Source organism: Parasteatoda tepidariorum, chromosome X2, assembly GCF_043381705.1.
Source record: "Parasteatoda tepidariorum isolate YZ-2023 chromosome X2, CAS_Ptep_4.0, whole genome shotgun sequence".
In the NCBI taxonomy this organism is placed as follows: domain Eukaryota; kingdom Metazoa; phylum Arthropoda; class Arachnida; order Araneae; family Theridiidae; genus Parasteatoda; species Parasteatoda tepidariorum.
The window spans coordinates 8852277-8878124 of record NC_092215.1 but is presented as its reverse complement, the minus strand read 5'-3'; the positions used below and the strand labels follow the sequence as shown (position 1 = coordinate 8878124).

Here is a 25848-nt window from a genome sequence, read left to right as displayed (position 1 = left end):
CTCATCACCTCTGTTAACTCCATTCTTTATAAGCTTGATTATCCATCCATTGGGGATTAAAATAGCACTTCCCAGGCATAACTAGTCTAAACTACAAAACACAAATACGAAGCCGTGCCTTTGCGAATACGCTTTACAATAAAGTTTTGAAATGACGCAAACGTAAGGACAAGTGCGGATGGTAAAACGGCAAATTTATTGAAAACTACAACGTACATATTGTTACAAAATGCGAGAGTATTCCAGTTTCGATAAGAAAAAAGAAGATCTAAGCATATGCGACAGAAGATGAAGTGGAGTCTCGCCCCGAACGCATTGATTGTCTGCTGTGGTCCGCGCGCTTGGCAGACACCAAGACGCTAGGCCCGGATAGAAACGGTGGCGTTAAAAATCATGTGAGAGAGCTCGGGAACAAAACAGAAAGAACGAGAAAGATCCGCGGGTTTTTATAAAAAGGGCCGCTGGCAGTATTGGACAAATTCAAGGACCTATCAAGTTTTTCAAGGACCTAAGACGTTTTTCAAGCACTTTCAAGGACCTAAATTTAGCAAAAAAAAATTCAAGGACTTTCAAGGACTCTCAAGGACCGTGGGAACCCTGTATTTCATCAGAGATCTTAGGATTCTTAAAAAGTTCAAAATTTGGTTAAAAGAAAGGTAAGAAAATAAGATGTATTTTAATAAATTTGTATTCACCACCACTCTCTTGATATTTTCAAATAAATAAATCTAGCTACAAAATCTTTGGTTTTGTTAATGATTTCTCTTTGGTTTGGTTTCAAAATTTTAAGATTGAAGTTGAATCCCTAGCTTTTTTATTAATCCTATTTTATTTTTTTTAAATAAAATAAATCCTTAGCTTTTTTATTATAAAATTGAAACCACTTTTTTAAATTTTTTATGAACCGTATAAAACACACATATTATATTCCGATTCTACAGACCTAACACCTTATCCAATAGAGCCCTATAAATTACTTGAAAGAACCCTACAAATTAACTAAATTTACAACTCAGAATTTGATGAATATCAGTATATTTAGCTAAGAAGAGGAATACAATATCACAACTAAAAATGATAAATGTATAAGATGTGCAAGGTACATGCAGTGGCTCCATGAAACATGTAAAAACTTTGCCAAAGAAGTGATTAACTTCTCTCAAAAATAAGGGATAACTCTATACATTAGATTTTGCTTATTAGAATCATCGTTTATTAAACTCATTTTCCATAGTAAAATTCATTCTTTATACATTTTTCATGGTAAACTCAATGAAATGTTCCATTTTCCATATTTTAACCTTACTTTTCATTTACTGTATTGAATGTCCAACTTAGTTTCACATTAAAGAGAGATGGCCACTTGTAAGTTTTTTAAGCATTTTTTTATATTCTGTTCTCAATATTTTATTACTTTTTGCTTAAATATGTTGCGTGCATGTATTAGAATTTAAAATATGTATAAACATTTCTTGTATCCCTATTCTTAGTACTTTTAATTTGACTAGAAAAAATTATGGTCTTCTATTCCATACTTAGCTTATAATTTATTATTTGGTTCCACTTAATTTCAAAAATTCTCTGATTTTTCAAAGCATCTAAGAAAAATTAAAACGTAATTCCAGACCATATTTTATCAGAACATTGCAATTTTCATCAGAAAAACATGATTTATTTTATTTCGTATGTCAGATAGTATTAGATTTCATGAGAAGGGGAAATAGTATACAGGTCCGCCCCATTAAGGGCATTCGGGGATATATATTATGAGAAACAAAATATCAGTTAACTAAGAAAAGAAAAAATTCAACTGTAATGGGAAATGTTTATGAGGAATAACTGTAGTATATAGAATAATGTAACTTTAATCTAAATAAATTACTGTTATTGGAGATTTTGAGACCGGTCATTTTTAAATCATAGGAATTTTCAATGTTGTTTAAAAAAAGAATTTTCCCTTAATTTTAGAGCCAAATTCAAATTTCCTGATGATTCCAGGTTTTCCCTATTCTCTGTAACCTGGGAAAAAAACGTTCTATGGGGTCAATACTTAATTCCTACACAAAAAATGGCTACAAGGAAGAAAAAAAAAAGAATTATAATTTTTAAATATCAATTAAAAAGTAAAATTTAACAACTGAAGTTTAAAAAAATCTAACTTAACAGGTTTGTAAAAGGTTTCATAATTACTAGCCGAACAGGATAAAACTAAATTAAGATTGATTAACATGGTTAAAATATAATGACATGAAAAGGAAGCCAAAACGTAAAAAGAAAGCTGTTGATTCTACTAACAAGTACAATCATTGGTATGGTGACATGAAATGTAAAAAAAAAAAATTAAATCAGTGTTTTAACTCATTCTGTGTAGCAGCATGGATGACAGTTAGTTCAATAATACAAAAACAGCTGCCGAACTTTTTAACCTTTTGCTCATGATTTACAAGATTACTTCATAGATTACATATTACAAGATTACATACAAAACAATTACAATTACAAGATTACATACAAAATGGACATAGTTAATCTTGTTCCTTTTGGACCGTAAGAGCATGTCTCATGTTTAAGATTTTTTCCAAGAAACCCTGAATAAATTCCAAAGCACAGAAAACAAAACTAAATATAATTCTAATTCTATAAGTAAATATGTATTTAAGGCTGAAATATTTAATTTCACTTTAAAAATTTATAAAACTAATTAAAATAAATACATAAAAGAATTACAATTAACATATATGAAAAGTAAAAATAATTACATATGATAATCTTCAACGCAATATATCTTGTTGTCCATGTCTACAGTAAATCGAACACCATCTAAACATTCATTGCAAATGCAGCATCTGAAGCATCCAGGATGATAGGATCGTCCCATCGCTTGAAGTATCTTAAGAAACATTTTTTAAAAAAAATCACTTATTTAATCAGACTAATACCTTACTGATTCTATAATAATAAAAGTTTGCAACAAATATTTAAGAAGTTTATAACAATTATATAAATTGTTTCAAGCAAAGCAGCATGCAAAAAAGATAAACACAATCAACAGAAAACTCTAAAACATGTCACACTCATTTTTAAAATGCTCACAACTGGTCCAGGTACATTAAAAATAATTTTATTTTGAATAAAATAGAATGTTAGTCTTTATTTCAAAGCAAGAAAATACTTTAAAAAATTTACTATTTTTATGTTATGATCAATAATTCTTTTAAGGATTTTTTTCTCTGTGTTAAAAATTTAAGTTTCAATTAACGATTAAATTATGATTATTAATGATTAAAAACTATGAGTTCTCTTAAAAAAATATTATTTTTTTAACCCCTTAATGATCGCTTTTTTTTATTCTAGAAAATTATATAAATCTAAGAGTAGGTCCAATATATGTATCCATTTTTTAATATTCAAAAACATTTATGCTTGATGAGTGCTGACATCTAGTTTAAAATAAACTATATTTAAACACACTACAAATAGTCGGGTACTGCCACCAGGTATATAGATTGAAAACTAAACATGATTCCGGGCATAAGAAACGGATTGTTTCATTTTTTTTGGAACGTTACTTTTAAACACTAGCAAGAATTTATACATGTGCTCTAGCAAAAACGATTAGATTGATAATATTAGCAGGCATTAAAACAGCCATAAAAAGTTTGATCCCCAAAATATTCACAATTTTTCGACACTCGTGAAAGTTCTTGAGTCATAAAATGACTATTGTCTTATTTTATACTTATTAGTTTCAGTTGATTTCAGTGTATGTTAAACTCCACATTGAAAAAAAAATAGGCTCAAAGATACATACATTAAGCTAAAGATAGGATTAATGATACTTAAGTTACTATCTTTGATTCAATAATGATTTTAACAGAAGTTATGCAGAAAAATTTAAAACATAAATACATACCATTTCCATAATCAAATGTCCACATACTGCACACTTTTCTGCAGTTTGTTGGAAGCCAGAATACTAATGAAAAATAAAAACATTGTAGCAAAAAAAATTACTTTGATCTTTACGCGATTGGAAAAAAAAAATATTATTCAATTTTAAGTGAGGTTTTCAGTTCAACAACCAAGTCAAACTATTTTCTATTAATTACAAGAGAGATGAAAATATTTACTCCGACCTGCCCCAATTGAGGGCATACGGGTAAATGTTTATTAAAAACCAAGTAAAAAAACATTAAAGAACATAAAATACAAAAAATGCATAAAATAAAAAAGTCAAATGGCAACAGCCCGTAAACTTTGCGGGCGAACAATACTCTTGAACAAAATTAGCTATCTACAATTAGTCAGAATATTAAATCTTTAAGAAAACTTGACAAATATATCTGGCATGTATGCCATGAAAAGTCCAGGTCAAATTAATTACAAATTCAAATAAAATTACAAGAGAGATAAAATTCTCCTGGCTACACATTCAAATTTCAAGAAAAATGCTTGTGGCATTTCAGGAAAAAAAGAAAAATCAGATATTTTCATCAGCAAAAACACTTTAGTTTGTTAATCGATAGGCATTTTTGATCATCCAAGTAATTTTTTTGTTATTCTTTTTTACTTTATTGTAAGGAAATTAAATAATAAAAAACAATTCCCACATTGTTTTGTTGTTAAATATCAATTTTCAAATAACATCGAAAAAACTTTCTTCAATTAATTTCAGTAACTACAATTTTTTTTTAAAAAAGAGTTTTTCATTGTTTCTTTAGAATTACTATTGAATGTTAGACTAGAAAAATTCAAACATTGCAAGAATTAATATTTTTAAACTAAAGATTTTTATAGTTGTAATATTTGAATTACAATTAATGATATTCTGACTACTGCCTACTTCATTGCTGACATTCAATGATAAAAATTTGATATTGATTGTGGTTAGGAAAAGCTTGGAACACATTATCAAAATAAATAAATAAATAAATAACACTTTAAATGCCTATTTTTCTGCTAATCTGATTTATAAAAATACAACTAGCAATTAAGTGTTTGTTAAAAACAAGTAAATATTTTAAAACTTTTTATTATAACAAAATTGAAACTGGAATTAATTTGTTTTAACTTGAATTAATTTGCAACCACTTCAAAAATTATGGTGGTGAAACTAAGTTTTAGTTTCTGCTAAGTAGAGGTCCTGTTGACCAAGTTACAATATGATATAAAAATTTTAAGAAAAAAAAATTTCCCCAAATTTTTAAATTTTCTGTATGAAATAAATCCCTTTTGGTAGACTACTCTTTAAATTATGTTTATACATGATATTTCAAACACTAATTTCTTAAACAAGGAAAAAGTTACTGTTATATTTGAAGCTAACCCAATGCACAGTATATTATTTCAATTTTAAAATACAATTAAATAACAAGTTAGTATGTACTGTCTAAATTCAGTCATGTTTCACCATCAGAAAAAAAAATATTAAAATATTTTTAGCCATCTTTTTTAATATGATTTTCTAAGACTTTACTCTTTATTTAACAATTTTAGCTCCAGAGTCTAGATCAAGGACTTATGTTATATCAAATACAAAAGTGTGCAGTAAGTTCTACAGTATGTTTGTTAAAGCTAAAATGATGCTTGGGCATGACAAAAATTCGTTTTTTCAACATTATCTTTCTTAGTAAAAGGTAAGTTTAAATAAAGTTTCCTTTTAATAAAAGTTGCTTGTCTCACAGATATAAACAAAAATTGTTTTATATAAAACAAATTCTGGACTAGTAAAGGGTACTGTGCTAGAATTGTGGTATATTGTAAAAACAAGAAAAATAAGTTAAAAGCAAGGAAAATAATTATTTAGCCTCATTTCAAATAAAAATATGAATTTTTATAAAACCCAAGGAATTTTTCAAGTTATTCTGTGTTTTTTTTTTTTTTTAAATATTATAAAGCAAATAACTTACAAATATTATTATTTCAAATAACTTACCAAGTAATCTTCTTCACAATATACTTTACCATGCACATTATAAAAAGCTTTACCTCGCAAAGCACGTCCTATAAAAAAGGGTATACCATTAAAAAATTAGGTATCAAAGACTTAGATACTAAAATTAGGAAACCTGCACTACTGAGAGCAGTCCAGGAAAAAAAAAATAAAGCTTAAACGCATAAAAATATTGAGTTAATTTGATTAATAAGTATTATTTTAATTAATTATTGCTTAAAAAGGCCATGTGGCTTTCATAGTTACCCACCAACAGAAAGCAGATTGTGGGCCCTTGATGGAATGCTTGGCATACTTAACAAGATGCTCTCTGAGTACTTTAAAATTAACTCTACATTTGACTAATTACCTAGATTGTTTGACACAAATATTAGGTAGTTGCAATGCACATTAAAATTAGAGTAGCAAATTTTTCAATTTTCGTAAATAATCATTTTTATTTCTAGAAACCATGAATTTTTTGAAATACAGTCAAATCCTGCTATAATGAATCTGGGATATAGTGAACACTTGGTTATAGTTAACTTTTCTACTGGTCCCTTCTGAACTCTCATTTAACGTTATTTTATATGCTTATTTTATCTGGGTAATTTCATACATTGATAAATTGGTAGTTTGTTTATTAATTTCATTTCCTTATTCTTAAATTTCTCATGCTTAAAATTTATAGAAGTTGCGATTGCAAATAACAGCATTTCTATATATTAAGTAAAATTCTACTTTTGCATGTTCCTTGTTTTTAAACTTGGGTAAACAAGTTGTAAAGCAGCACATTCCTCTTCTTAACCCTCTCCTATGTTGAAGAGGGACAATGATTTCAGTAACTTTTATGTTGGTTGTGAAACCAGGTTAGTTTTTCTTCTTGGAGAAACTGAGGACTAGACAATACTGGGTTCTTTACTAATTGTCCATGTAACAACTGGTAAACTTATTTAAAATCAAATTGTAATCAATCAAAAAGAACTAATTTTTTCTCTCCATAGAATGTAAAACCTAATTGATTAATCTTTTTTCTTAATATTTCATTTATTATATATTTAATCAGTAAATAACTTATAAACAAAATCATTTACTATCGTAATTACTATTTCCAACAACTTTCTTACCATATGCTAAAAGGATTATTCCAAATTTTACTACTTCATGTTTGTTGCCTACACGTTTATACTAAAATTTTTTTCTCGAAGTACAAAAAATAAATAAATAAATAAATAAATAAAAGGAAAATCTTAAGCAATGAATGGTAAATTATAAACAAGAATAATTTAATGATGTACAATATTTTTTTAATCAAAATTCTGTTTAGTTTCTGTTAGTTGCATAAAATATTGACTGGCATAAGATTATAAGAAATAATTTTTTCAAATCTTTATTTTTTTATTTTATTTTTGGTTTTTATTTAATAATAGGTTTTATTGAATTTATTATTTAAAACTTGCGAGCCTAATTATCATATATATAATCCATCAATTTTCTTTTTGGACTTAGGATTAGAGTCACAACCTATTTCACTACAATATCATACCTGACAACTTTCACTCTTTCCGAGAATGGATTTTCAGAGTGGTTGTAAAACAATAAACGAAAAACAATCTGACTCAAAAATATATTTATATTTTGATCCTGTTAAATTCGCTTGAGCAATGATTATTATGCTTCTATATATTTATTGTAATTATTTATATGTAGTGGTGGTCAAATTCATTTATAATTATCATTATAATTAAAAAAGTTAATTGGAATAACCTGAGTATTGCTACCACTTTAAATATGAAAATAAAATCTTCCGGAAAATCCGGAAGAGTTGGCAGGTATGCAATATATTATATTATTAAAACTTCAAAAATGTTTACTTTAGCAATATAATGATTGTGCAACATTAAAATGATTAGAAAAGTAATTTTTTTTAAATTTATAAATGCTTCAAATTAAGTTATTTAATTTTTTGCATAAAGAATTTATTGAAGTTATGGATTATGCAATCTTTCAAAGAAAAGAGAGCTAGATTATGTTTGACATGCTAATATGAGAAAACTATGAAGCCCTTAAAAAAATTTTTTTTATCAGCAAAATCAAAACTCAAATTTTAGGTATTCCAAGACCTCTCCCAAATACAATGGATGTATTGAATCTAACTTAGCCAATAATAATAAAATGATGACACAGAAGTCACAACGAAACATAGCAAAAATGTGTTTACCACAGGAACAGCAAATGAAACAATTTGTATGATATAAGTTTCCCATAGCTTGGCATGCCTGGCCTGCTCCAGAGACTTTTTCACCACAAGTATGACAAATACCTATAATAATAATTTATTTTTAGTAAATGAATTGTCATATAGAATGATAACTAAATTCATATATAAACTAACAATATTATGAAGAAGAATACGATAATGCAAATAATAAATTATTTTAACACTTTAAAAGCAAGAGTTTTTTTTATTTTTGTGGAAAAGATATAAAAAATTATCAAGTTTTTTCTGACAGAAAATGAATATATAAGTATAATGCAAGTTATTATTTTTTTGCAATTTTGATTCTGGGGAGTGACTAGAGAGCGGGGGTTGGTGTAAAACTTATAAAAAAAAAAATTAGGGTTCAAACGAAGTTAAACAATTTGATTACAGGTTTATTTTGAATTTCAAAATATTAAAATCAAATTAAATCAGTATGTCAATTAATATTTAATAAATTAAACTAAATATCAAATAACTAATCATTGAAATGAACTGCAGGTAAAACAAGAAAAATACTGCTTAGTGGTGTAATCTATGGTAAATAAATTTAATTATCATCTAGCATATCTATTTTTATTAAACTGCATCTCAGACGGGCAATAGAAATAAAATAACATGAGATACAAGATTATCCATGTGTGACACGGGCAAATGCCTTAAGGGAAGTGCCTAATAAACAAATCTATGCATATATAAGTTTATATAATTATGCAACTGAGGCATGTAACAAATTATCCCTTCAAAAAATATAATCATTGAAAGAAATATTGATCTTATTTAATCATGTTTTAAATTAATTGTTAAATTTAGTAATCTAATTGAATGAGCAAACTAACTAAATATTGTTTGAAGCTTAACATTTAGAAGTACTAAAAATAATAAGAAATAATGTAAAGTGTCAGTAATTAGCAATATGAATAATAAAATAAATACATTATTTATTACAAAAATAATATGAAACAGCTAACTTCATTAAATTGATAAACTTGTAGAAATAAAAATTGATTCATTGTTGTTTATCAAGTGATTTAATTCCAAGGCGAGGGTGTTGTCTATGCTACTACAAGTGAAATAAATCATTATTAAAATCAGCAATACATAAATTTTAACTTAACTATAGATAAACTATGTTTCTCAGAAAAATATAACAAAGATTTAAAACCTTTAAAAAATTAAATTCTTGATATTTTTCACTCCATAATTCAGTTAAGGGAAAAAATCAAATTAAAAAAAAAGTTATTTAACACTCTACTTGCATTAATTTTCACACAATTTATATAAAAAATTACATTTTATTAAATTGTTCTTATCTTACATCTTGCTTAGATTATTATTTTCTTTTTTAAATTGCAGTCATAGTTTTTTACTTGTTAAACAATAAGCCTTGTTTTTTTATGCGATTTTTTGTTAACTGTGCCACCATTCTGCAAAACTGTTCGTTAAATATTAAAAAAAAAAAATGGCTGAAAATTATACAGAGTGTAAAAAAAAAAAAAAAAGCATGGAAATGGTGAAATATTTGAATAAATATGCATTTGAGTGAAAAAATAAAAATGGATGAATTCAATATTTTCTAAAAACCATTATGATAATAAGCTCTCCCACTACTGTGGGGTGGGATGTGAAGCCACTTTCAAATCTTAAATATGGATCTTTATTTTTCATAGTAGATTTGGATTCCGCAGAAAAATATGGCCAAATTCGACTCATATATTTATGCATTTTGTTTCACCAATAGGAGGTAACCAACAAAAATGAAAATAGCATACAAACCGCGTAAAACGATATCTTAAAACCCATCTAATTAAGAACATAAAAATTTTCATAAATTTTTTGATTGATTTCTTTAAAATATACATGAAAAAATTACCAAAACATTAGTTAATTTTTTAAAATTTTTTTTTTACAATTTATGGGTCTATTTTACACAGCATGTACCCTATTTAAATTTTTGTTATTCACCTCCCAGTGGTGAAGAGAAATACATAGACCTATAAGTCGAATTGGATTACCCTTTTCTTTAGAAATTCCAAATTTACAATAAAAAATAGAGGTCTATTTTAAAGATTTCAAAGTTACCCCTCCACCCTACCCTCAGAAAGCGGGGGTGGAAAATTGAGTGACATTTTCATTGTTTCGGTCTAAAGCATATTTCTCAAGATATTTTACCGTTTCTATACTTTTTTTACACTCTGTATATCAATGTTATACATAGTATAAAAATATTGTATTTTTTTTAAAAATTTTAATCAAAATGAAAGAAAATTTAAGAAAAAACTGTTTTTAGGCAGAAGAGTCTTACCACAAAAATATTTTCTATATGTTTATTTTGCAATTTCAAATATGGTTCTTATCCGATTCATAAGTTAATTTAAAATGCAAGATTGTCTTTATTATTGTGACAATCACCATTTTTAAACAAATTAAAAATGGTCTTGTGAAGCCAAAAATGAATAAATATATTTATATAAAAAACTTTTATGCACATAATTTTATTCTATTTAACATACGTTTTATTAAATTTTTTTTTATAAATTTTGAATTAATTCAGATAAAATAGACCCGCTTTTTTTTTAACTTACTAATTAAATTTTGACTATTATTAAATTGAATAATAAAAAATAATCATTATTAAACATTTCTTGACATTTTAGGGTAAATGAGATTTGCAAACTTTTGTCAATTTACACCACTATTTTCAGACATATAGTGGTCAATAAAAGTAACATTTAAAAGGTCCACAACATTTAAAATAGCATTTTGCAAAATAGCGACACCACCATCATATTCTGATGGATTTCAATTCATAATTGTAAAAAAAGACATGTTCATTAAAAGGAAGTATACTTTTGTTAATAAATCGTTATCACTAATTAATTAGCATTTTTTTTTATTCTTGCAGCTCGTAGGTCCTCGCAAATTATAAGTTTTTGCGATATAATGAGTAATTACCAAAATAGTATTTAACTCTAATTAATGATTAATACTCATTCAAACTTATCGGACAAAAGGAGAGAAATGTCAATGAAAAATGTTTTAGATCACAATATCATAACTAGCAACAAAAAAAAAAAAAAAATTATTATTGATTAAATTATTGAAAAATTAAAAATTTCAACAAAAAAAATTTATTTAGAATAAAACTACAAGTTTTCACATTATTCTAAGAGATGTCATTTTAAATGAGGAGATCTAAAATTTTAGTGAAACTGGTTAGTAAAATTTTTTATTAAATAAAGTATATTCAAATTTTTACTTCTGGGACTCAACTACGAACCATTTTGCCAAATTATAGGTTTTGTAAAAAAAAAATAAAAAAACACAGTCCTAAATATAAAAATTTGTATATCCTATAATTTAAAATTCTTTCAATCATTAACATAATTAATAATAAATAATTCTAAAAAATCATTTTTTACATCTAACTTTCGGATAAAAGGGTTTTATAATTGAGTACAAAATTGTTTTTATTTACTTTTACAGTTTCCGGGCATAGCACAAAGTAATCAATTACTTAAATTAATGTTTAACTTAAACTTTTAATCGCTTACCTGATTAAACTTTGGAACTATATACAGTATGTTCACTAAAGAACACTGTTAATATGTAATTTTTTAACTCTTATCAAAAAGGAAAACAAAAAGTTTACATATGAGGGTTCTTAAATTAATATTTAACTGAAGGGAAAAAAGAAAACATTATCCTACTTTGTCAAATTACTGCACAGGAAACAAGTGCAATAAACAACTTGATTGGTTTAAAAGTGGGAGTAAACAGAGACAAGTTGAAAAACGATTGTGAAAAAAACTCTCAACTTTGAACCTCCAGTTAAGTCTATTTTGATGTTTATTACATTCCTTTCCTCCACTTTAATTTGACAGATTCAGCTAGCGTTTTTTTTTCCTATCTAATATTCAACCCCCATGAGTATACTATTTTGTTTTCATTTCTGATAAGGATTCCAAAAATAGAGTTTAGAGGCAGTCATTACGGTAAACCCTGATTTCAGATTACGAATTTTATATCAATATTTTGATATATATATTGTTTCCGTATTTTTGGGAAAAAAATCCGAATCCGTTGGAAAAAAGGTATGTTTGTTAAAAAAATGAAATTTTTTGCAATTAAAATTATCGTCGGCAGTAATTAGCATATTTGAAGTCTACTACTGGAAACATTATGATTAAATGTTCACACGTGAAAATCCAATTGTTAGATTAAAAGTTATTCAGATGTTTCTTTTTGAGTGAAAATATATGTCAGGAGTAAAAAGAATATTAACAATTTTCGAACTTCTATATATTTTTTTTTTAATAGACTTTTGGTCATTCTCTTAAAAATGACTCACACACACATACAGTACCAAAAAAATATTAATACATAAACTATAACTTGATACAAATTTAATATTTCAAACTAAATTATGCTTTTACTCAAGCTAAACAAAGTTATAATGGAAGCAAGGATAAAATAATAATATGACAAAAAATGGACAAGGTAAAATAGATTGACAAATAGATTATAAAATAATTAGAATAATTTTGTAGTCAAATCAGTATAATTAATTTCAGCAAAAAACTAAATTCCAATTTTAACTTAAGTTTCTTTTTAAAGAAAAATTCGATGCTCTTGCCTTTTTAAAAAGCAACTCAGAAAATTTACAGTTCATGAACTTTATAAATGCTTGGAGATCTGGTACAGTAGTGCCTATATTTTGTGATTATTTACGATTAATTAAACAGATTAAATATAGATTACGTTAAAGTATAACCTCCTGGAGGGGCAGGAATAGCCTGATTGGTAGGGCACTGGACTCATGTTCGTGAGAACGGGGGTTCGAATCCAACCGCGAAGTAAATCATGACTGGTGCACACTAAATCCAACGGGTCACAAAGTCCTCCATGTTCTCATAACAAATTTTACCTCTGGGGGTGCTGGATAGGAGATTGATCCCTCCCTGATTTAGGTCAAAATTACGATCTGTGGGTGAAGGAATGGGTCCACCCAATTAAAGGGTTTTACATATGGGTGCGGTAGAAGTCGAAATCACAGTGCCTCAATGGCCTACGACAATAACAACAACATAACTTCCTGAAACTAGTGCCTTAAATAATGGCATAAAATACGATTTTTTTCTTGAAGAAAAGTAGTTTAAAAAGAAGTATACTAAAAAATACGATAAGATTAACGAGATATAAAAAAAAAAATTGGAAACTGTCATATACAACGGATCGAAAAAGTAAAAATAGTCACATTTAATATTTTTTTCAAAGCTATCCAATGATACTAAACGCATATTATAGATTCTGATTCTCCTAAAAAAAACTAACCCTACTTTACTTTGGAGAATCCGAATCTGCAATAAAAAATAGGGTTCATAATTTAAGAATTGAAAATTGACCTCAACCCCGCCCTCACGGGGTGGGGATGAAAGATAGACTTTGGCATCATTGGATAGCTTTGAAAAAATATTGATTGTGTCTAGTTTCACTTTTCGATCTCATGAATGTTTATGAAGATATTTGATGGTTTTAAAACTTTTTTTACACCTTATATATATTTTTAAATCAAATGAAACAAAATTCACTAGACTCAAAGAATATGATAATGTCATTAAGCTGTCTAAAAAGTAACTTAGATCAAATTTCTTATCTTTCTCGTAATTTTTCATTGTAATTAAAAACTCCGATCAATAAGACTAAATGCAATTATATTTTTCCTAAGACAATCACTATAAGCTAAGGAATACAGACAGAAAAAAAAATAAAAACTTTAAATATTTTTTGATTTTCTTTATTTTTTTAGTAATGTTGTTCAATATACCAAATTTTATCTAATATTAGTAGCTCGGTCTCATGAAAATATGAGCCATATAAATATAGGATAATTAAGAATCGTTAATGCATGCAATGTCGGTAATATTCACTGCGTATAGCCCAGACTGTATTACCTTTATTGCATACAGTATTGTCTTATGAAAAATATGGAAAGAAATATGAAAGATTTTAATCGTTTTTAGAAAAATTGTACAAGCAACAAGTAGGGTAAACCAACCAGTAAAGGAACATTTCGTAAATATTGATTAAAAATAAGAATTTGAAAGTTATTCTTTAGATTGATTAGTAACAATAGCTTACTGGCAAACAATAAATAGGAAGTCATCTAGCAATGTTTTGGATTACCTGGTCAAATAAGACTTTTCTGGGAAAATTTTTGAACTTGTTATTATCTCTGCAACATCTTGTTTCTTTGAAATATTATAAGGTGAGTGTTTGTATTTATATGTTTGAAGTGGAATTAATTGCATGTAATAGTTTTATTTTCATCACTGTGAAAAAGAGAATTCAAAATATAGTTATTGAAGTTACGTTTTATATATTTAAGGCATCATAGCATAATAAAGTACTGAGATAAGGGGGTATTGATTCACTGGATCACCAAACGATGAAAAACCAGTGAAGGAATAAGTGTTCCTTTACAGATTTTTTTTCTAAGTTAATGAAAATAAAAGATAAACTTTAATTTTCTTGTACCTTTAATGATGTTCCGCATCAAAAATATTTTAAAATACGAAAAACAACTTCTAACCAGTAAGGGAATAGGCATGTTCCTTTACTGGGCATAGATTTCCCAGTGAATGAACAGTATGTGTTAATAAGTTGACACTTTAATTTTCAATTCACGATTACAAACAAAGAGTTAAAATTTTCCAAGTATTTATATGTTGTAATTTCAAGAATAGGCTTGTTTTTAAATATTTGTATGGCTTATAAATTCATAAAGAGCATTAAAAACAACCAAAATTAAGTGTTCCTTTACTGGGTGTTCATTCATTGGTAAGAGCTGTTCCTTCACTTGGTCTTCTTACTACTTGCTATTTGAACCTCCAAAACTTTAAAACAATATTATGTAAGTTCTCTAAATTTTTTTTACATAATTTGCAATTAGTAACAAATATGTTGACACTGTCATTTAACTAAAATTACGAATTTTGAAATTAATATGATTTTTTAAAAAACAAGCGAAGCTTAAGTGTTCCTTCACTGGTTAGTTTACCCGACGTATTTCAAATTTTTGCAATGAAGAGTAACTAATCTAAACACTATACAAATCAAAATACGAAAAAAAAATTAAGTTGTAGATTTAAAAAAAATTTATTGAATAACAATATCAATTTTTATTTAACTCAGTCATATTTTCTAATTCCAATAATTTACATAAATACGCTCTAAGGAAATACATTCGTAAGAGGCGATACATTCTAAACGCGGCGAATCGATTAAATAATAGCATAAGTAAATTTTTATCTAGCCATCAAATACAGCCATAAGTTCTAGAAGCGGAGTATTGATTTAATAACAATATCTAACGCTAATTATCTAACAAACACAGTCATATTTTAAAATTTTGAACACATAAATAAGTTCTAAAAACGAGAAAAACATGTTTTAAACATGACGAATAGATTTAAAAAAATTCATAACAAACGTAATTTCTTTTAATCTAATTATCAAACACATTCACATTTTCAATATCCACTAACCTACATAAATATGATCTAACAGTGGCGTATTGATTAAATAGTAATATCAAACGATAATTATTAAATGCCAATAACATTAATATATAAATATGTTCTAAAGAGGAGATAAATATTTTTCTAACGCGACGAAACGATTGAATATTAATCAAATTATCAAACAGTCACGTTTTAAAAATCTAGTTTACATAAATATGTTCTGAAAGCGGCTTGTTACGATAATTATTAAATGCCCATAACATTATACATAAATATGTTCCAAAGAGGAGATAAATATGTTTCCAACGCGATGAAACGATTAAATATTTATGGAAACAAATTTTTATCGAACTATCAAACAGTCACGTTTTAAAAATCTAGTTTACATAAATATTTTCTGAAAGCGGCTTATTACGATAATTATTAAACAATCATAGTCATATTAAATGCCAATTACATTATATATAAGTATGTTCTAAAGAGGATATAAATATGTTTCAAACGCGACGAAACGATTAAATATTTATAGCAAACAAATTCTTATCGAACTATCAAACAGTCACGTTTTAAAAATCTAGTTTACATAAATATGTTCCGAAAGCGGCTTATTGATTTAATAATAATATCAAACTCTCAAAAGAGATATATCAAATTCCAAAAGCATACATAAATATGTTCCAAAAAAGAAAACTTACTTTCCATTCTCATTATCAAAAATGGCTATTACAGTCATCAAATGAAATAAGTTCCTATACATTAGCGTGTGATGAAAAAGGCATGTTGCCAAAACATGGCTGCAGAAGCAAGATGAACGGTCTAGGAAGAACTCAAATCGAAACCAGAACTAACGAAGGAAAACATTCAATGTGCATAACTGATAGAATTTATAATCGTTTCTTATATATTTTGTATATAATAAAATAAAAGAGAAGAACGACGAGGATTGTCCATGAACTTCCGTAAGAATATCATGTATGCCGTAGGGAACCTATTTTTAGGGCAAAACAGCAGTCTAATGGGATAGGAAGAAGAAAAGCGGCGAATGTCTTTTCAACATTCCAAGCTTAGACAAATTAAAAAGAAGAAAATTCTCCCAGGATTATAAAAAAAATTGAGGTACAAAACAAGGAAATCGTATGTTTATCAATTCAATACTTTGTTTTTTCAATTTTTCTTTAAAAGCATGCAAATGTACTTAACACTAGATTACCCAAGGAAGTCATTTTGAATGCTTTTTAATTTCAATTAGAAAAACAATGATGTTATACAATGTCACACTTTCTTAGAATTTTGTTATTTTTTGAACAACATAATTTTTTATATTTACTAATAACTAGTTATATAACTGTAAATAATATAAAAAGTATTAAAAATTAATTTTAAACAAATTTATTTACACATTAGTCATTCTTTCACGATCTAGTCATTTTGACTGCTTTTGGGCAATATAAGTATATACTAAGTTTCAGCCCTTCTAGTGTTAAAAGCAACTTTTACGTATTCGTAGCTAGTAATACTACTTGCATTTATTATTACTGTATCAAGCACTGGTCGTCAAATTAAAAAGAAATTCTCCCATGGGAGAATAGAAAATCGCATTTTCTAACGAAAAAAGATATATATTATTGCTCATTAATTTAATATTTATTTTTTTCCCGTTCAATTTTTCTTTTAAAGAATGCAACATATTAAACTTAAAAGCAAAGTTTTACGTATCTGTAAATAGTAAATCTATTTGCACTCGTTTCTGCATCATAATACACTGGCCGTCAAATTTAGGTACAAAATGCGAAAATCACATTTTCTTATGAAAAAAGTTAATTACAATTTCCTCATAATATAATGATTTGATTTTTTTTTCATTATCAAAACAGGCAAAATACTGTACTAAAAACGAAGGTTAGACTTTAAACCAATATTAACGCAGCTGTTACTTATAAATCTGCAAGTATTCATTTCTGTATCAAACAGTGGACAATAATGAAAGGAAAAACAAATAAATAAGTAAAACATCTTCCAGGAATATAGTAAATGTGAGTTAGAAAACGGTTAAAACTTATTTCTCAGTGAAAAAAAAAGAAGAAAAAAAAAGAGAGAGATAACTACACATTAATTAAATGCTTTGTTTTTTCAAATTTTCATCAAAGCATTCAAAATACTGAAATTCAAACCAATATTCAAACAGCTGCTGTTCGTAAAACTGTTAGCACTCATTTCTGTATCAAGTTTCGGATGTAAAAAAAAAATAAAATAATAAAAACCTTCGGGAATTACTAATAAAAAGAAATGAGGAACAAAATGAGAAAATAGTATGATTATTTATTTATTCCATGTCTTGTTTTTGCAAAGTATTAAACTTAGAAAGCGATACTTATGTATTTGTTGCTGGTAAAACTGCTTGCATTCATTTCTGTACTAAGCAATTATCGTCAAATTAAAAGAAAATCCTCTGGGTAAGATAGAAAGTTTGAGAAAAAAAAAATAAAAACGCTAAAAACGTATTTTTAATTGAAAAAAAAAAGATACACTACAGCTCATTAATTTATGTTTTGTTTTTCCATCAAATCATTCAAAATATTGAACTTTAAATCAGCTTCAAAAATATTGAACTTCAAATACTGCTTGCATTTGTTTCTGTATCAATTGCTAAACAAAAAACAAAAAAAATCCCTTAGAAATATAGATTTTTTTTATTTCTTTTTATTTTTACAAAAAGCGTAAAATGTACTTTTGAATGTTCATAGATTAAAAGAAAGAAAAATCTAAAAAATTCGAGAGCGAAGTAAAAAACAAGAAAACTGGTTCATTTGCAACTTAAAAACTTTTTCCTTAAATTTTCTCTTTTATAATTTAAGAAACGTACTTTAAACAACAATAACTGAAATAAGGCAAACAAGCTATTATGTGATACAGCAAAAATATGTTTCATTAAATTAAAGAGGAAATAGAAGAGAATACAGAAAACCTTAATAACTTTTTTTATTTAGTAAATGGATTTCCCAGAACTAAGATGCGGTCTAAATATAACATTGCTAAGTAATTATCATAGATTCCCAACCTTTTTTTAAATAACCATCCACTTTGCAAGTCTTTTTATCGTCCCCGAATGAAACAATAATAATTTGCAATTTTCCCCATTTTAATACCTTTTATTATATCTGTTGTGATAAATACTTGCCATGCCTTCAAATTATTGAAAATTACTTAATGACTTATGAATTATAATGGAAATTAACGTTTATAAAAAATATATGAAATGTCGTTTAAAAAATAAAATTCATGTATTAAATGTCGTTTAAATATAAATTATGTAGTTTATGAATGTAGTCAGGCTGCAAACTGGAGCCAGAATAGTTTAGTCAGGAGAGCGGACGAAATTTTGAACTTTTTAAAATTAATTTCACTTTTTGCAAACTTCACCATATCTCGAAAACTTTTTGAAACGAATTTAAAACTTCCAAAGATAATTCTATGTAAAAATAATTTTTATAATTATTTTATTTATTTATAGACAAAAAAAATTAGAATTGTAAGGCATACAAATGTTTAAATCATTTTAAAGAATGTATTTTTTAAATGCAAAATACAAAATTTGAACGAAATCGGTCAATTAGTATTTAAGATAACAAATTTTAAAAAATTAAGACATTTTAAATTTTATTTCTTAAAGCGTTGAATGCCAAGGGGGTCACTGGTGACCGGCACTAAGTTTGTTCGTAGCGCCACGGGGGTCACCAGTGACCGGTGAAGCCAAGATTATTAGAAACACACAATTCGAGTAAATTCTTAATGCTTTTAATTTCTTTATATTATTATCGTAACTAAAATGGTTTGAAGAAATTAATGCAATACATACTGAGAAAATCATTTTGGCCAGACGGGCAAGCCATGTAAAATTAGCGTGGCATTCAACGTGTTAAGAACTATTTAATAGATTTTGTTCAAATTTTATATTTTGCCATTTACAATGACATTCTTTAAAGGGATGTAAAAATTTTAATAAGCTCACAGATCAAAATTTTTTCAACTATTTCTAAATAAAATAATAAAAAAATATATCTTTAAACAAACGCATTTTATAATGGTGCACCAAAATATCTTCGCTTCGCTTAAAAATTCGATAGGGCAAAAGACGCAAAAATTAAAATGTATCATAATTTTCGACTAATAAATAAATTATCTTTTTCCTCACAAATTCAGAAACAAAATTTATTTGGCTAATTTGCAAGTTAATTAAAAGATAATGCAAATGAATTTAATGTATAATTTGAAATAGTCATCTAGTTCCACGGTTTTTTTTCAGAATCCTGGAAGAATTAGATTTCTTTTAGACGAAATACAACCATTATACTAATTAATAAATGCTAATTATTGATTGAATTATGGAATCAGACATAAAAAGTTTTCTTTAAATATACAAAAATTTAGGTTTTCGACTATCAAAATATGTCGCATTCTAGAAAATTTAAGTTTAATTAGGAAATTACAACAGGATTGGGTTTAAAAAACTGTCGAAATCTGTCAAAAGCCAGAAGCAAGTTTATTTTTTGACATTGGAGAAATTTAGTAGATTACTAAATAATGCACAATACTTTCATTTTCATACAAAACTGAAAAATGAATATGGAATAAAGAATGCATCAATTTTTTTTTCTTTTACTTTTTTTTTTCTTTTCTAATCGCATATGCTTCAGGAAAGGAAGAGTTAAAATTAATGAAAATTAATTTTAAATATAACGAATAGGATGATTATTTAGTGTTTTTTTTTCTTCAATTTTTTCTTAAGCTGATTTTTTTCTATTTTTATTTTCAATAATTTAACAAATTAACGGATTGGATAAATTGCATAAATTGAAATATAGTTTACAGATGGAATTAATTTTTTAACGCAATCAGTTTAAATAAATCTGAACTAGAAAAAAGCAATACCCCTTCTTTCAGAGCAATCACGTTTAACACGATCTTAGTGACATATAATCAGGCTGAAGCACAGTTGAAATACAAGATTAGATTTAGAGAGATGTTATTGGCTGAGCAGGGAAGAAAAGACTATCCGTACGTACAAATATGTACAAAATAAAAAACGGATCACTCTTAATAACTTTTGATCGAATCTTCAAGTTCTGGAACCCAATCTTAATGGTTCGAAGGGGTGACCTCAAATATGCTAATTAATTATTGCAGACGATATTTTAAGTAACGAAATCAGACACAAAATCGTATTTTCTCTGAAGAAACATACCTTTTTGATGGATTCCAATTTCTGAACCTCAAAATATAAGGGGTAGTCGCAACCTGGGAAATATGGTTCCCATAGGTTGAGGGATTGAAAGTTTGGATCCTTTAATGTTAATTTTTCTTTTTTTGTTTTTCGCCATATCTCGAGAACTTTTTAAGCGGATTGAGATATTTTTGCACACTATTATAAAATTCGTTAATCCAAAGATAATTTTAATAACAGTAATTTTTAATTTTATTTAATCATTGTCGAAAAAAATTTTAAACTGTAAGGTGTATGAATTTTATCATTTTAAAGAACGTAATTTTATATGGCAAAATACAAAATTTGAATAAGTCGGTAAAATAGTTCCAAAGGAATCCAATTTTAAATGCCTGACTTTTTTAAAATTCAATTTCTCCAAATCCGACCAATTTTGTTAAAATGTTATAAAATTACACTATTTAAAATTATGAAAAATTTTGTATGCCTTACAATTCAAATTTTTTCGATTATTAAATAGAATAAAAAAAAAAACATTTAAAATTATTTTTTGAATGGAATTATATCTCTGGATTAAATAATTTAATTATTGTGCGCAAATATTTTCAATTCGCTGAAAAAGTTCTCGAGATACAAAAGGAGTAAAAATTACGTCGACTATTTTTCCCCGATGCAGCTACCCGCTATATTTTGGGGGTCGGAAATCATTATTTGCTAAATTGTTCTAAATTTGTTTCTTCAGAGAAAATACGATTCTATGTTTGATTTCGTTGCTTAAAATATCGTTTGCCCTAATTAATTAGCATATTTGAGGTCATCCGCTTGAACCATTAAGATTGAGTCATAGAAAGTGAAGATCCGATCATTAGATCAAAAGTTACTTGGGTTGTTCATTCTTTTTTCTTCTGTTTCTCATTAAATTTAAACTCAGATAAAGCAATACCCTCGTAAACAACTGAATGTAAAAGAGGATTTTTAATCTTAAACAGGCTAAAAATTGAAATTGATTGATGAACAGTTAGAAAAAATAACTTCGATACCAAAGCATGGACCTAAGTTTAAATGACAAAAAAGAAATAACTGTGATTTCAAATTTGATAATGCTGTAAAATATTGATGTACGAACTTTTTGAGTGAAGGGCAAGGTGCACGGCAGATTGACCAATGAAGGGCCGCATGCCCAAGTATTTAGACAGACATGTTGACAGCCAGAAACCGATCAAGACTAATTCAGGCCCACCAAATTTTCCGGGCCACTTACAAAATATTTTTTAACTAAATTACTTAAGAGAAGTCCTAAGAATAAAAAAGATTCAATCTATTTAACTGCATGATTCAAGAGAAACATTCTAAGAAATTTTGAAAGTAGGCAATTGAAGATTATTTTTCTAAGATAAAGTTTACGCATCTATTAAACACATGAATCTATATTACGCATCAAAGCAAAATATAAAACAACAAAACAGTGTTAAGTCAAAATAAAAATAGTTTGGTGACCACAAACAATTGAAATCAGTGATTTTTGCTATAAAAGCCACTGATTAGCTGAATTATTTTTTACTGTAAGCTGTAATTTTATTTAGTACTTAAGCCAACACAAAGCTAGCCCACCTTTCCTTAGATTGAACAATAAGTTCAGCATGTATGCTAAGATTTGAAGAAAATTTTAGGTAAAAAAATGCATTTTGTGAGAAAAACTTTATTTCACTATTTTTTTTTTTTTAAACACACAGTAATATTGAGAACTCCTTACTAATTTTACAGTCCCCCAGAAATTGTGGGCCCTAGGCAATAATCAGGCCCTGTTGACAGCAATTATAGGTAGTAATTGTTATATAAACATCATTGTTCTAGGCACTAAATTATTTCGATCAGTTAACTTAGTTATACGTTTCAAAAAATTAAATACTTTTAAATGTTTGAAATTAAGAAATGCAAAACTGATTACGTAAAAAAACATTCCTGTACCAGAAAAAAAAATTAGATAAATGGAAATAAATAAAAAACAATAGGAAAAGTCATGGTTATCTTTATCATATTACATAGTACAAAAATCCATTTTAACAATAAGAAAGTTTAACGCTAGTAGAATTAAATTAAATTTTCTTAAAAATATTCTAGTGAGTAAAATAAATGCAAGTTAAATACTTTAATTTAAAGAAAGTTTATAGGTTTTACTATAGGTTTTACAAATCTTAAATATATTTAAAAGAAAAAACTTCTGGAAATAAAAAAAAAATCGAATTTGTGAATTAAAATATTGTGTTAAAATACCAGGATTTTCAAAAATCACAAGGAAAAATGCAGCAACTGCCAAAAACCGTTTTTCTCTCATATTTATGATAAAATCGGCACAAATGGACATACAGCACATCAAAAAGTGATTATTATAATGGAAAATATAAAACTTGCGTGTCGTAATAAGATAATATTTAAAATATGAGGCTTAAAAATATGAGGTAGTCATTTAAATCCCGTGGAAAAGTGTAGTAATAACTGCCGAAAAAACTATGAAAAATCACTTAGTATTTACGATGAAATCGGCACAAATAAAGCACGTCAAAAATTGATTATTTAAATGCGGGATTCTAAATTCAAGCGTCACTTTCAAAACCATGTAGAAATGAGTAGCAATAATTGTCTAAATAACGATTGAAAAATAACCTGGATCGGCGATAAAATCGGCACAAATAGACCATGTCTAAATTTGTTATCTAAATGAGCGATTCTTAATAATATCGGGCTAAAAATATTGAAATTTTAAAGGCTACGTGGAAATGCATAGCAATAACTGCGGAAAAAAAGGATCAAAAGTAATTTGGATTCGATATGAAGTTAGTGCAAATTTAGGACGTCAAAACGAGTTTTATTCAAAATTTAGAAGACGTTAAAACGTATTTAACACTAAACATACCATAACCGATCGAAAGACCTGTTTACTGTTTATGGTATAGTAAAGTGTTGGTACGTTTAGTGTTAAAAAATCTCGATTTTAGGAACTGCATGGAAATACAATGAAATCAGCACACGTAAAGAGCGTCAAAACTGACAATTAAAATTCGAAACTCGTGTATCGTAATAATGCCTACGAAAAAAAAAACTAGTGAGATTTTTAAAAGTATGAATAAATATATATATATATATATACACACACATGAATAAATAAAAAAGGTGAATGAAAAACTAAATTATCAGGCTGGGGGCGTCAATAACTTAATTTCAAATTTCCCCCTTTTCAAAAAAAAAAAAAAAAGAAATGAAGTAATTTTTTTTATTTTGTTCAGATGCTGCCAAGTGAAAAAAAAAAATTATTGAATTATTAATCAAATTGAGATATTTTATTTTTGGCACAAAAAATTTCAAATATGCTAATTTTATTATTATTATTTTTTCTTTTTTGAACTCTATCTCTGTAATTTAAAATGTAATTATTTTTCAAGCCTCTGAAGTAAATCTCACTCTCCAAAAAAAGTCAAGGAGTATTTCAACTCAATGAAAAAAAATCTCATTTTCTGAACACAAGAAAAAAAAAAGTCCAGGTTTAAATAGTCACTTTTTGATAACCTTTTTTTGCTTGGAATATATTTAAAAAAAAAAAAAAAAATTCATATTAGATATAATCTACGGCTATAAAAAGTTAATTTAACAATAAAAATAATAATATGCTACAAAATATAATTAAACATACTGACTCTATTTAAAAACAATTTCATGTATACAATATAATTTTTTTAATATGTGAATAGTTAAAGAACTCTTCTTCCACTTGAATCTTTCCATCAAAAATTGATGGATTTTAAAAGACCAAAGTTTCGAATGGAGACATTGGACATTTTATGGAAAATTTTGTTTTACAGAGTCTTTCTGCATTGATGTACTTTTATTATTAAACCATTAAAAAAAAGGGACTATTTGTTTATTTAAGTCTCCACTTTTTTTTGTTCACCCGCCATGTGATCAGTGGTTATTTTTAGATCCAATAATTTATATTATTTAATAGAACTTTTTCAAGCTAGTACAATCTCCGATAAAATTTTTAAAGACTTTGGCCTAATTAGGCCCATTAGAGAGAGAGAAAAAAAAACCAAATTTTGTTTATAAAATATTCACCTAACACATTTTACTTTTAAACTATTATAAATTGGAATATCTACAATTAAAACAAAATATCCACAATATGTGCCAAGTTTATTAAATCATTCTTTTAGTACCAAAACACACAAACAAGGCCATGCACAATGAGGAAAACAAGACAATAGGGGCCCAGGGATAACTAAGGACTTAATTAAAACTCCTTACACACAGTTTAATGCTTTATTTTAATTAATAAAAAAGAATTGCAAACTATTATTATTTTTTTTTTTTACCAAAGAAAAATCTGATGGCCAACAATGCATTAGTAATTTGTAAAAATAAATCAGCTTTAATATTTGTACAAGTTTTAAAGAATTTATAATAAAAAAAAATGAGCAATAAATAATAAAAAAAGATGTAAGAATAGTACTGGATTTTGCTAAGCTTTATCTGTAAAATTTACCAGTCATAGAAAGTTTTATTTAGGCCTTTTAAATAAATATCATATTTTAATCATAATTTTATTGAATAATAACTTATCTATGAAGTAAGCTGGTTTATTATAAAATATATGAGATCTATTAATTATCCTCATTATTGTGGTTGTCTAACAATTAAATTTTAATGATAACTCATTAAAAAAATATGTTAATAGCACTGGATTTTGCAAAGCTCTCTCAACAAAATTCATAAGTCACCAAAAATTTAGTTTCGGTTTCCTAAATTATAACTAAATAATAAACATAATTCTTCAATTATAATTTCATTGAAAAATATTTAATTTATGTAGCAATCTTGTTTTTTTAAAAAAAAAAAAAAAAAAAAAAAAAAGTTGTTA

General features: G+C 26.6%; 1 protein-coding gene across 1 annotated transcript in view; it reads right to left on the bottom strand.

The window, feature by feature from the left end:
* Positions 1 to 25848, bottom strand: part of LOC107443374 (LIM domain-containing protein jub) — a 43390-nt gene that overhangs the window by 14012 nt on the left and 3530 nt on the right. The window contains exons 2-5 of the mRNA XM_016057226.3: positions 8154 to 8255; positions 5936 to 6003; positions 3914 to 3976; positions 2760 to 2890 (exon numbers count right to left, since the gene is read on the bottom strand). Of these exons, the coding sequence (XP_015912712.1) occupies positions 2760 to 2890; positions 3914 to 3976; positions 5936 to 6003; positions 8154 to 8255 (364 nt within the window). The remainder of the gene's footprint in view (positions 1 to 2759; positions 2891 to 3913; positions 3977 to 5935; positions 6004 to 8153; positions 8256 to 25848) is intronic.